The 13,135-nt window shown below is 54.0% G+C and overlaps 1 protein-coding gene across 22 annotated transcripts in view; it reads right to left on the bottom strand.

Moving 5' to 3' along the window:
• The window catches only part of KIFC3 (kinesin family member C3), a 105,236-nt gene that overhangs the window by 33,359 nt on the left and 58,742 nt on the right, over positions 1-13,135 (bottom strand). For 9 of the 22 annotated variants that reach the window (XM_033218582.1, XM_033218583.1, XM_033218578.1 and 6 more), the window contains exons 2-3: positions 7,072-7,282; positions 4,005-4,147 (exon numbers count right to left, since the gene is read on the bottom strand). In XM_033218582.1, the coding sequence (XP_033074473.1) occupies positions 4,005-4,147; positions 7,072-7,282 (354 nt within the window). The other 13 variants (XM_033218598.1, XM_033218593.1, XM_033218599.1 and 10 more) reach the window with 5 other exon arrangements.

Consider the following 13,135-nt stretch of genomic DNA (forward strand, 5'->3'; position numbering starts at 1 on the left):
CGTGCTGGGCGCAGTGGCTCACACCTGTAATCCCAGCACTTTGAGAGGCTGAGGCGGGCGGATCACCTGAGGTCAGGAGTTCGAGACCAGCATGGCCAGCATGGCGAAACCCTGTCTCTACTAAAAATAGAAAAAAAATTAGCCGGGCGTAGTGGCAGGCACCTGTAATCGCAGATGCTCGGGAAGCTGAGGCAGGAGAATTGCTGAACCCAGGAGGTGGAGGTTGCAGTGAGCTGAGATTGCACCACTGCAATCTAGCCTGGGTGACAGCTCAAGACTGTGTCTCAAAAAGAAAATAGAAAATTCCCTCCGACTTAATTTTGTCCCCACCCTGTGACCAACTGCCACACCATCGCTAGCAGGCTTGTGATCCATGGCGGCAAGGACAGCAGCTGGAAGTTTCCATCTGCCAGCCAGGGCAAAGGTTACACTATTTCTGGCCCGTTGGCCAAGCCACAGGAAGGACAGACGGGGCCCTGGGGGGTTGGGAGTTTCTGCAGCGCCTCTGTGGGGTGCATCTCAGGTTTTAACTGCTGGACAGAGCCTAGGGAGGGGGTGTCACTAAGGCCACCAGGTGGCCGCACTGTGCTTGGGACCCACCCTGGCCCCACATCTTCAATCCTGAAGCACCTACTGCATAATGGAGCTTTGTGGGGGCCCACCAGGATGTGAACGTGGAAGCTAGTTGCTGGTGCCAGCATCCCAGAGATCTTCAGCAGATCTGCTGACCCCAGGACTCAGCTGCAACCACAACTCAGCACCCCATAATCAAAGCTCAAGAACAGAGCCACCACCCAACTTGAGGCCGTGGGTTTCTGAGTGCCGCCTTCCAATTTAACTGTGGATGGCTCAAGACAGAGCAAAGAGTGGGTCCTTGGGTTTCTTTAACTGTTCTCTCACCAGACCTGCTTTTCTGGCAGATTTGAACAGATAAAAGAAGAAACTTTTGGTTCAGTTTTCAGACGAATCACATGAGAAGAGACAAGAAACACCTCGAAACACAAGACTGCCCCTGAAGCGACATTAACTCCTGCATCCATGTTCAGATCAGGGGCTGGGAAAACAAGCTCCCCGGGCCTGGACGTCCATATGCACCAGGGAGGATATGTCCCCTTGAATGGTATGTGTTTTCCACACTCCATCCTGCCCACCATTTGTACATGTTCCTGCAAGGCTCTGTGAAAATGTGGCTTCCAGAAAGGGTAGAATCAGTGTGTGTGGATGGTCAGGAGAACGTGGGGGAGTGGTGGGCCCTCTAGTGTAACGGTTTTCTTGGGGGGTGGGCCTTAGCAGCCCCCTCAGATGACTCTGGTGTCCATCCTCTGCCACTGCCTTCTTGGCCCCTGCCTGGTTTGCCTTCATCCCTTCATGATTATTTGGTCACTCTCTGGTGCCTCTGCTAGACTCTCTTGTCTCTTTCTGCACTGCACCTCTGACCCTAGCACAGACTGGCACATTCTAAATAATCTGTCGAACGAATGCATTAATTAAGAATGGGCAGAGCTTGTACTGCCCTGAAAATACTCAAAGCTATTGCTGCATGAACACAGCACAGATATTTGTTTAAGGAGCTCACTGCAATCAGAAACAATACAGAGGATCCGTTATAAATAACGTATGGTAAGTCCTGAAGTAGACTATTATGCAGCAGTGTAAAAGAAAGAGGTAGGGCTGGGTGTGATGGCTCACACCTATAATCCCAGCACTTTGGGAAGCCAAGGCAGAGCCCACAAGTTCAGGACCAGCCTGGGCAACATGATGAAACCTCCATCTCTACAAAAATTAGCCGGGCATGGTGGCACATGCCTATAGTCCCAGCTACTCAGGAAGGTGGATGGAGGTTGCAGTGAGATTCCAGCCTGCATTCCAGCCTGGGCAATAGAACCAGACCTTGCTCAAAAAAAAAAAAAAAAAAAAAAAAAAAGGGTAGTTCTCTATATGTTGATGAACATGAAGAGATTACGAGGAGTTACTTGAGGGAAAGAGCTAGTCACAGAATAACATGTAAAATAAATAATAAAAATCATATAAATATGCATTGGGCACTGTGGGTCATGCCTGTAATCCCAGAACTTTGGGAGGCCCAGGTGGGCAGATCACTTGAGGTCAGGAGTTCGAGACCAGCCTGGCCAACATGGTGAAACCCCATCTCTACTAAAAATACAAAAATTAGCCAGGTGTGGTGGCGCATGCCTGTAGTCCCAGCTACTCGAGAGGCTGAGGCATAAGAATCGCTTGAACCTGAGAGGTGAAGGTTGCAGTGGGCTGAGATAATGCCACTGCACTCCAACCTGGGCAATAGAGTGAGACTCTGTCTCAAAAAAAAAAAAAAAATCATATAAATATGGCTGGGGTGGCTCACACCTGTAATCCCAGCACTTTGGGAGGCTGAGGTGGGCAGATCACTTGAGGTTAGGAGTTCATGACCATCCTGGCCAACATGATGAAACCCTGTCTCTACTAAAAATACAAACATTAGCTGGGCATGGTGGTACACGCCTGTAATTTTAGCTACTCGCGAAGCTGAGACAGGAGAATCACTTGAATCTGAGAGGCAGAGGTTGCAGTGAGCTGAGATCATGCCATTGCACTCCAGAGCAAGACTCCGTCTCAAAAAAAAAAAAAAAAAAAAGAGTTCAAGATCAGCCTGGCCAACATGGTGAAATGGTGAAACCTTATCTCTACTAAAAATACAAAAATTAGCCAGGTGTGGTGGTGCTACTCCCAGCTACTCAGGAGGCTGAGGTAGGAGAATCACTTGAACCTAGGAAGCTGATGTTGCAGTCAAGATCATGCCACTGCACTCCAGCCTGGGCAACAGAGTGAATGAGACTCCATCTCAAAAATAAAAATCATATAAATATAATTAAGTGGTTCGATATAGGAAAGATAAATAAATAAACACCAAATACTTAATAGTGGATTTCTCAAAGATAGAGGACTATGAGAGGCAGTTTCTGGGTAATTGTATCTCTGCCCTGTTACAAGGCTAATTGTGTTGAATGGTCAAATATGTAACCAGCAGCCAGTAACTTAACCTCTCTGAGCCTCCACATCCTCATCTATAAAGCTCAGATCAAATACTGTATCCTGAGACTGTTATGAATATCATGAGGACTGACATGAGATCTTTAATGCCTGGCACAAAGTCCATGTTTGATAAATAGTAGCTCTTATTACTATTATCATTATGTATTATTTCTATAGCCAAATATACCTACATATGTAAAGTTTATCTTTTTTTTTGAGACAGGGTCTAACTCTGCCACCCAGGCTGGAGTGCAGTGGTGCAATCACAGCTCACTGCAGCCTCAACCTCCTGGGCTCAAGGGATCCTCCCACTCCAGCCTCCTGAGTAGCTGGGACTATAGGAACCACCAAGCCCAGCTAATTTTTTATTTTTCTTTTTATAGAGATGGGGTCTCACTATGTTGTCCAGGCTGGTCATGAACTCGTGGGCTCAAGCGATCTTGCTACCTCAGCCTCCCAAAGTGGTGAGATTACAGGCCTGAGCCACTGCACCCAGCCTTACTTTGTCTTTTTAAAGTCACTTCATGATAACTACAAGGGAGAAGACCCCAAGTTTTAGTGAATCCCCCATCTAGCTCTGAATTTTCACTTCAAACAAGGAAATATTCCCAAGGAAATACAAGGAAATACTCACATAACCACGTTTGAGAATAACTAACTACCCCAAACCTGCCTGTTTTCCCAATACCTTCTCCAAGCTCTGCCCACCTCAGCTAAGGCCCCATGCTTCCCACTTTAACACCTCAGCCAGGGCTTGGCTGAAAAGTTCCTGTCAGCTCCTATGAGATTTCCCCCTGTCTGACTTAATAAAGCAGGCTCACACGCAGAGGGGTCATGAGGGGCCTAGCAGAGAGGTGCGAGGCGGGTCCCTGGCTCTCCCCTGGTGCTTCCTACCCCCAGGAACCTGGCAGCAACCCAGTCACTGGAGCTCAGAGAGCCAAGGCACATGCAGCCTGGAAGGCCCCAGCGCTTACCTGCAGGGTCAGGTAGAGCCCGTGGGGGCTTCCGGGGCCAGCCCAGTCCACGCTAAGGGCTCGGCACTGAGCTAGGGCCGGGCGAGCTGCACTTCGGGCACTGGAGTCCTCGTCACCGCAGACTGGGATATCTTTTCCACGCCCTGTCCCAGGACAGAGAGATAGGTGAGACACTCCGACCGCTGGCCGAAGACTGCTAGCCATGGACCACTGGCCAGGGCTGCAGCTGACCTCAGCTTTCACACACCCCTGGCTGGTCCAGATAAGGCCAGGAGGAGCTCACACACCCTTACACACCTGCCCTGCACAGAGGGGAAGGCCTGGCTGGGGGCAGGGGCTACACTCCTTTCTTACCAAAAGCCGCCCCAAGATTCTCTTCTGGAAGGGGCCCAATACCCCACTGGAGGCTCCCCTATCCTCACAGTGGCTTTTGGGGTAGGCACCCGCTCAGCAGGGCAATGGAAGGAAGCCGATGCCAGCCAGCCCGCACGAAGCTTTGAGGACTTGCACAGGGGCTATGGCTTTATTACCCCGGCTGCCTCTAGGTGGCAATTTCTTCCCTGACTTTATTAAGACCAAATCCACACCTGGTGGCCCAGACTCCGTTGCTTCCCTAAGCATATTCAGAACCAGCTAACGTGCATCCCCTTGTGCCTCTGACACACTGCCTCCCTCACCCATGGGAGAGAGGGCGGGCTGCGGCAGCAATGCCCCAGCCACCCACCTCCACCTGCAGGGCTGAACAGGGTGGGATGGGGGCCAGCCTCACGAGTCATGAGGCACACTGCAGAGCCACTACCCTGGGGCGTAACAATATCCCAAGTGCCAGCCACTGGGCCAAGTGCTTTTCAAGCCTTACACACATTTTTTTTTCTTTTTTTCTTTTTTTTTTTTGAGACAGGGTCTCTCTCTGTTGCCCAGGCTGGAGTGCAGTGATGTGATCTTGGCTCACTGCAACCTCCGCCTCCCGGGTTCAAGCAATTCTTACACCTCAGCCTCCCGAGTAGCTGGGACTACAGGCCTGCACCACCAGCCCAACTAATTTTTGTACTTTTAGTAGATATGGAGTTTCACCATGTTGGCCAGGCTGGTCTCGAACTCCTAACCTCAAGTGATCTGCCCGCCTTGGTTTCCCAAAGTGCCAAGGGATTACAGGCGTGAGCCACAGCGCCCAGCCTTTACACACCTTCTTGATCCTCAGTTTGCTTGTCAATAAAATGGGGACAACTTCACAGCCCTGTGGTGAGGATCAAATGGATGAGATACATGTGGTGCCGATGTAGTGCCAGGCACACAGAAAGGGCCCACAGTACAGGCCAATAGGACTACAGTTGCCATCAGCTCCTCACAACTCCCCAGGGAGGTGGGGGGCATTCTCCCAAACTGACAGGCAAAGAACCGGAAGCCATGAAGGGTTAACAATGTGCCCAGGGTCACAGGAGCCAGGATTCAAATCTCATGTGCTAACCAATCCTCTGCCAGCCGACTCTCAGGGTGGCAATATGGGGGTTGGTTGGGGGGTTCAGAGGGGCCTGGGGCAGCTGAGCTGGCTGAAGTCCAGTGGCAGGCACGGTGCTTGCATTTCACACACAGGATTTCATCTGACCTTTGTCTTAAATTTTTTAAGTGGATAAAAGTCTGTATGGTCATATAATCTTCATAATACCCAATTTTTTCCTTCAGGTTAGAAAGCTGAGATAACACAATATTTCAAATACCTATATGCACACACACACACACACACACACACACACACACACAGACACACACGACTACAAGGCAATACCTAAAATGTTCAGTGACCAGCTTATGATTTTTATTTCCTTTTTGATATTTTTCTATGTGTTTTAAGTATTCGAAGGGAAAATGTTTTTGTTTTACCAGAAAAGCAATACTCATTCATATTACATTTATAATCCTTACAACAACCTTATGGGGTAGAGGCCATCCTCTGCCCCTTTCAGACAACTGGGCTACCTGGCCCAAAAGCCCAGGCTTTTCCCGAGGGCCCTGGGTCATCCCCAGTCTGGCTGTGCTGCTTGGGAGCAGCCAGCCCCAGACAACCATAGAAGCAGAGAGACCTCAGCAGGTATCAGCCCAGCTGCCACTGACAGCACAAATGTGGTGGGAGAGAGGGCTGAACAGGAGTTTGCTGTGTGCCCTCTCTGGGCCTCAGTTTCCCCTTCTGTGCACCAAGGGGCTTGGACCTGATGGCCCAGTGGGACTCTGCTAGCCCTCACAGGCTGGCAGTCTAGACCCTGTTCCTGTAAGTCACGAGGGACAGGGAGCAGACCCCTGAAGGCACGTTGCCTGGAGAGCTCTCTCCCCCACACTACCAGGGCAACCTGCCCACGCCTCGGGAGAGGGTCATGGGCAGCTCCCTAGCCCCGTCAATCCAGTCCCTGCCCTGAATCAGAGAAGCCGCTCACTTCTTGACTTTCGCAGCACCGGGGGACATGACCCAGAAAGGCGAGCTGGCACTGACAGCTCCCTGGGGAGACACTGGGGGCCAAGACTCTGGGACCCCTGCCCACCTGCTGTCAGGGTCTCTACAGAAACACCTGAAATGAGCACACGGCTCCCAAGTCCCGCCAGGCCACGTTCCGGAGCAGCCTCGGTCCACTCCCAACGCCATCCAGGGGCCAGCCCAGGCAGGATCAAGTGTCAGCGGCACTTGGTGCCCGGGCAGCCACTTCACCTACCTTGTTTACCAGCCTAGGCAAAGACCGGAGTGAGCCCATACGCTTTTGGCCAAGGACGGCAGCCCGCAGAGCTCTGACCAGCTTGGCCAGAGGGAAAGCAGCTGATCCCCCTGCTCTGTGCCTGATCGGTGTTAAAGTTTAACCCGGCTTCCAGGTCTCCTCTTTCCAGACAGGGGCGCAGGGAAGGAGCACCTGGCGAGACTGACGCTCCGGCTCCACGCCTGCCCGGCTCTGGGCTGTCGGTTACCCTGTAATTACCTGACAGCTCTGACTGGGCTTAGGAACCGGTGAGAAACCTCAGTCTCATCTCTGGTATCTGGAGGAAGGAAGGGAAATAAAGAGGCATTTTAAAAATGCGGACTCACCAGTTCTCAACCTCCCCGGGCCGGTGTGTGGGAAAGGGCGGGCGGCCGGGCTGGCTGGGGCTGGGGCGGGGCGAGCCATCCCCGGCTCGGGCTCCGGGGCCCGGCCCACTCTCCACAGGCCCCGCAGCGAGGGCGTGGCTCCCAGGTTCCACGTCCTGCGAGAGGGGACCATGGCCTGGGGCTCAGCAGCCTCCTCGGGGCACCGGGCAGCCTGCGGAGAGAACAAGGGGAGATGAGCTTGAAGATCACGGACCAGCACGACTGCACCTCGGGCAGAGCCAGTCATCTGGAAGGGTCTACACCCCACCGGTCGCTGGTTACCCAGGGCAGCAGCTCCAACTGCACTGTTCCCCAAAGACCCCAGGGCTCGCAGGATGAAATGGGGCCTGTTGCCTTTGGGGGATATTTGTTTCCGAATACGGAGGCTCCAAAGTGGGAAAGGAGTATTTCAGCTGTGCTTGAGACCCCACACCTGAGCCCTTCCGGGCTGAGCCTGGCAGCGTGAGGACAAGCCAGGTCCTAGCCCCACACAGAGGAGGCACCGCGAGTCAGCAGCGTCTCCGTAAGTCTAATCCTTTTCCTCCAAGACATCTAATTTTCTAATTGCACTTAACCACATTCTTAACCCTTAGGCTTCAGGCTCCTCTGCCTAAGGTCTGTCAGCAGAGCACTGAATGCTCTGAATATTAACATTTCACTAAGGAGGGACTCAAAAGGGCCCTGACTGTGGCCAGTGACAAGTGAAGTCTATATACAGCAAGTTCTCATTCATGTATTCGATTAGGCTGCGCTCTGTGCCTAGCATGTGGCAGGCACCGTATGGGTGTTGAGATACAAAGATTCATTCAGTCTTCATTTAATAATGCCTACTGGGTGCCAGGCATCTGCCAGGGGTTCTTTTGGATCAGAAGAGATGAGGCCTGAAAGCTCCCGGTCAGAAGGGAGATAAACACTTCAAAAACCCTTAGTCTGAGCAGGCTGCTGGAGGTTGCAGGTGCGGGCCAGGCACCAGGTGGTATGGGGAATGTAGGCGGGTGGGGAGCATTGGTCAGGGATGGAAAGCTTCAGTCAGGGATAGTTCCCTCATGAACTGAACAAATGAACAGAGCTCGGATATTCTCTGCACAAGTCTTTATTGAGCACCTACTGTGTGCAAAGCAACCTTGAGAGCATTTAAGGTGATCATGCTACAGTCCCAGACTCAAGATAGTAATGTCATTTACAGAAGAAGCGAAGTCAGCTCGGAGAGGCAACACAGGGTTTTAAGATTGAGGTGGGGGTAACCGAAGGACATCCTAGTGGAGCTTTCTGGGCTGTCAACTACTCTCCCCATCCCTCACTGCAGTGGCCACTTCCTGCCAAGAAGTAAAGATAGCTATTTGAAGGGTGTCCACCTCCCCTGACCCACGATGGGTCCCACAGCTCACACACATTCATGTTTGCAGCCCCATTGCACCCAGCCTGCAGCTGCACCCACACTAAGCACTCTGGGATGGCTTGTGGGGTGAACGTTCTGAAATGAACACACACAAGCTTGAAATGAAGCCTGGAAGAGAGGTCAGGGCTGGACACAGACTCAGAGCTAAACAGGACCACCAATGCCACCGGTGAGGAGGCAATCATCAAAGCCTGAGCAAGAGGAGACAGCCATGTGATAACAGGGCTCACTGGGGGTGGAAAGTTGCAGAAAGAAGGTGAGAGAGGGACAGGAGCTCCAGGCAAGTACAGAGTTTTCAGAAGTGACTGAAGTGTAAGTGGGAAGGAGAGGTTCGTCAGTGCCCAGTGCATCATGCACAGACATGGAGGACTGGAAGCCCAGACAGGCAGAAAGCCTGAGCCTGTGGAGGGAGAAGGGCAGATGGCAAACTTGGGAGGGCTCAAAGAGTGGGGAGGGAGCTGGGGGAGGAGGAAGCCACTTCCTTCTCCTTGGGGGTGTTTGGCTAGGATGGGAAGGAGAGGATGTGGTGTCTAGAATAGGAGAGAGTTGAGCATGCTGGGGAGACAGAGGGACAGGAGTGACTAAAGCATTGAGAGGCAAAAAAAAAAAAAAAAAAAAGTAAAGGGTTCAGGGGTTAGGGGCCTGAGGCTCTGGTGTCTGATGTTTGCAGAACCCAACCCTGGAAGAATGCCAGGCACCTGGCGAGGGAGCCATGGTCTCTTCCTTCCTTGACTGAGAACAACTAGGAGGTTCCTGGGTACAGTCTTACTGGGAAGGGGATGGGAATGTGGGCCAAAGGACAGGGCAGAGGCTGATCTAAATACATGGGCCAGCTCCACTGAGGAAACTGAGATGGACCAGTGTGGCGTGGAAGAAACCAAGGGGAGCAGCCAAATGTCCTCTTCTCCAGGCTGCTTGGCACAGAGCTGGGCACACAACCAACCCTGCAGACCAGCTGTCCAATGGGCAAAGGAAGGAGCAAGACAGGTCCATCTGCATGCTTGGCTGCTGGGAAGGTGAGACGGTGCAGGGCATTGGAGGCTGACTCCACAGTGGACAGAGAAGACTTTCAGGGAGATCAGTTCCGTCTGAGGGGCAGGGACAGGAGGAGATAGCGTTTCTGTGGTTATCAGGAAGGGAAGTGGAAGAGGCAGCCAGGAAGATACCAGGAAGAAAGAGGAAGGGTGTGTGCTAGATCCTGAAGAGGAAAAAGCAGCTGAATTTAGCAGCCTCAGGGGTGTGAAGGTCAAAAGTATCAAGGAATCTTAAGCCCAGTGTTCTCGGCCAGGAAAGCAGCACTCTCTCTCTCATTTTACATAGGCATCTGAGATGAAACCTGGTGTCCAGGGACTTCTACCAACCTAGAATTCGTGGGGGAGGGCAGTGGGACTGGTTCAGAACCTGGCTCCACTGTTTACTAGATGTGTGACCTTGGGAGAATTACTTTGCCTCTCTGTACCTCATTATCTCCATCTATAAAATGGGAAGAACTCCACCTTATAGGGTTGCTCTAAAGATTAGACAAGGCCAAGTGTTCAGAATAATACTGGCATATACAAAGAGCTCCAAAATTTTATTTTTCAGTGACTTCACTCCAGTGGTGGGTGAATGCAGAGGGGCTGGCTGGGGAAGAGGGTCTCTGCCTCTCTGGGTTTAGACCAGGGCAGCAGAGCTGCAATACTCCCCCTGCCCTAGATCAGGGACATTGCAAAGATTGGGGGGACAGGCTGGACAGCTGCCCAGAGACTGCAGCTGGCAGGGCTTGGTCCCCCTGTGAGAGCAGGCAGAAGGTCAAGGAAGTTGTACAGGGAATGCCACCTCCCTGCACACCATCATCTATCCTAGGCTTTCCAGGGCAACCCAGATTTCAAACCCTCTGCTCCCCAGTGCTCCTATGAACAGCAGAACTCACCACCCTGTGCCCCTAAAGTCCATCACTGCAAATGCAGGGCCCCATTCTGAGGCTGCATTCCTAGCAAATGACTCTCCCTGGTGAAGGAGACGGCTACTTTAACAAGGGCATGGGGAATAGACGTCTGGAAAAGAATGGGTGCTCACCCTGTCCAGGCAGAGGAAAAGCCGGGGAAGGGGAAAGGGCCAGGGGTGGCCACAACCCGCAATCTTGAGACAGTGTTGGGCTATGGTGGCGGGGGCGGGGGGTGGCAGTAAATGGTACTCCAGAATTTAAACACAGCTTCCTCTTTAATATCTCCCAGGACCAGGCCCTTCACTGCACCAGCCAGAGTTCTGCTCTGACTAGCAATGCGGGGCTTAAGGGGGTGGTCCTGGGATCGCCCTCCCTGCTGAGACCCTCACAACTGCTGCGGCTGTCTTGGCCCGATTCCTCACCGCCCGGAGAGCGCCGGCCAAGGCCCTTCTTCCTAACCTCTGGGCTGGGGCACCCCGCCCCAGGCCCTGCCAGAGAAAAAGCGAACTCCCCAAGGGACGTGGTGGGAGGGACCCAACGGCAGCCTTCCAAGGAGCCCTGAGGGTGGGGGAGACCCCAAGAAGGGGAGGGGGCGGCGCCGATTGACACGCCGATCCCGGGTAGGGTCTGCGCTCTCCTCGTTCAATGAAATCCAAACGGGGTCCCGAAGCTGCTCGGATCCCAGGGGACACGCCGCCCCCGTGCCCAGCTCCCAGCAAGGTCCTCGACTCGGGCTGAACGGCGCTGGAGGGGACCTCGCAGGGCTGGGTCTCCCGGGTCTTTCCCTCCCCGCGCCCCCAGCGGGTCCGGGCAGAGGGGTCCCGAGGGCAGGGCCGGCCCGGACGCGGCTCCCCGAACGGCGGGCTGGGCGGAGCCCCAGGGCCCCGCCCGCACCCAGCCCTTCTGGGCCCCCCACTCACCGGCCTGGCGGAGGCAGAATCCCGGCGTCGCCACAGCGCCCGGGGCTCGGCCTGGCCCGGCCCGCCAGCAGGAGGCAGCTCCACGCCGCCGCCTCCTTGGCCCGCCCGCTCGCGCCCCTCCCGCAGACTTTCCACAGGAAATGATTAACTCGGGCCGCGGCGCGTTCCCATGGCAACCGGCTCCGACCCCGGCGGGGGGCGGCGGCGCGCGCTCGCACTCACGCGCACTGGCGCGCACGCGTCAGCCCGGGCGCGCCCCCGCAGGTCTCCCACCGGCACTCCCACTCCCACTCCCACTCCTTCGCGGGGCCTCCCACTCGGGCTCTCCTGCCTCCCCGCGTCCCGCACTCGCACTGGCACACGTGCTCATGCGTTCTCTGAAGGCTCTCACAAAACATGCCTGCGCATGGGCTGGCTGACACGAGGCAGCCCACACAGCCCCACACCTGGTGAGCCATGCGTACTTCTGCACAGCCTCAAACCCGAGTGCAAAACTTCCACGCGAGTACTCACACATACACATCTCATGCGGGCTCTCATACCAGTACGTGTCTTCCCATCCCAACACACACACACATGCTCTTCTTACGAGACAGTACATGTACACCCCTTACCGTGTCCTTGCACACGCTGGCGCACATGCACTCACGCTGTTTTACAGCACTCACCCTGTTATACAGCGCACACCCTCTCACTCGCTCCACCACCTACTCGCTGGCCAGGCAGCCTCCCAGCCACAGCACTTCCTACCTCTGCACTCCCAGCCCCACCCCAGCAAATGAATATCTTCCCAGCAAGGAAGCTGCCTGGGGTCTCTTAAGTTAAAACATTCCGTCAGGTTCCAGTGAAAACACACCAATGGTGCAGCAGTTCCCAGCCTGGCTGCAGAAGGCCCTGCTCCTGGGGGGCCTGGAGCCTCAGAAGAGGCCTGGGGGAGGCCAGGGGCCTGCCAGCCTGGAGAGACAGCTGACCCGGAGGAGCCACTCTGTTCTTTGTCTCCCAAACAGAGGCAGCATTTTATTCCAGAGCCAGCAGCAATATTCTCCCTCACCCTCCACACACACACCCCATACACACCCCCGGGTGCGGAAGAGGAGAAAGCAAGTCACTCTGAAGCCAGCCTGTGCAGGCTGATGGTTCTGCAGATAATCCCAGGAGGGTGGGTACTCTGCCCCTTCCTGCTTGTCAGGGGATTGCCCAAGAAGATCAAGGAGAGGACTGGAGGGGGTCGGGCAGCTCCAGGTGGGTTCTATCTCCCACTGCTGCCCAGGCGCTGGGCTGCCAGTCAAGAATCTCGACCAGAGAAGGAGCCAAGGGCCTGGGCCTCAGTTTGTTCTGGACACCAGAGCAGGACAGTCACAGTCCCCCAGCTGGAAGCAGCCTAGTGCATGCTTTATTTGCCAACTGAGATTCCTCAGTGAAGGCCTGATAGAGGGTGAATGTCATGCTCCTGGAATCATTCCCTAGAGAGTTAGATTTCCAGCTGAACACCACACCGAAGAACCCTTCCAATGGGAGAGAAAGCCTTATTTGGGGAGTTAAGATCTCTGAATTCCCCTGCCTGCCCTCCAAACAGCAGTGATCCAGGGGACTGCCAGGGTGGATGAAGGCAAAATGTCTCTAGAATTCTGATTTAGTATCTAACTCCCTTGATTACAGTGAGTTGATGGGGGCGGGGGGAGGGCAGAATGTTTGTCTTTAAAGTCCTGGTTCAAAACTGGAGATTTTTTCTTACTCAGGGATTGAGTACATTGACATTAACTGTAGGTCCTTCCCACC

The sequence above is a fragment of the Trachypithecus francoisi genome, unplaced genomic scaffold, assembly GCF_009764315.1.
Source record: "Trachypithecus francoisi isolate TF-2019V2 unplaced genomic scaffold, Tfra_2.0 Lachesis_group10, whole genome shotgun sequence".
Taxonomy (NCBI): domain Eukaryota; kingdom Metazoa; phylum Chordata; class Mammalia; order Primates; family Cercopithecidae; genus Trachypithecus; species Trachypithecus francoisi.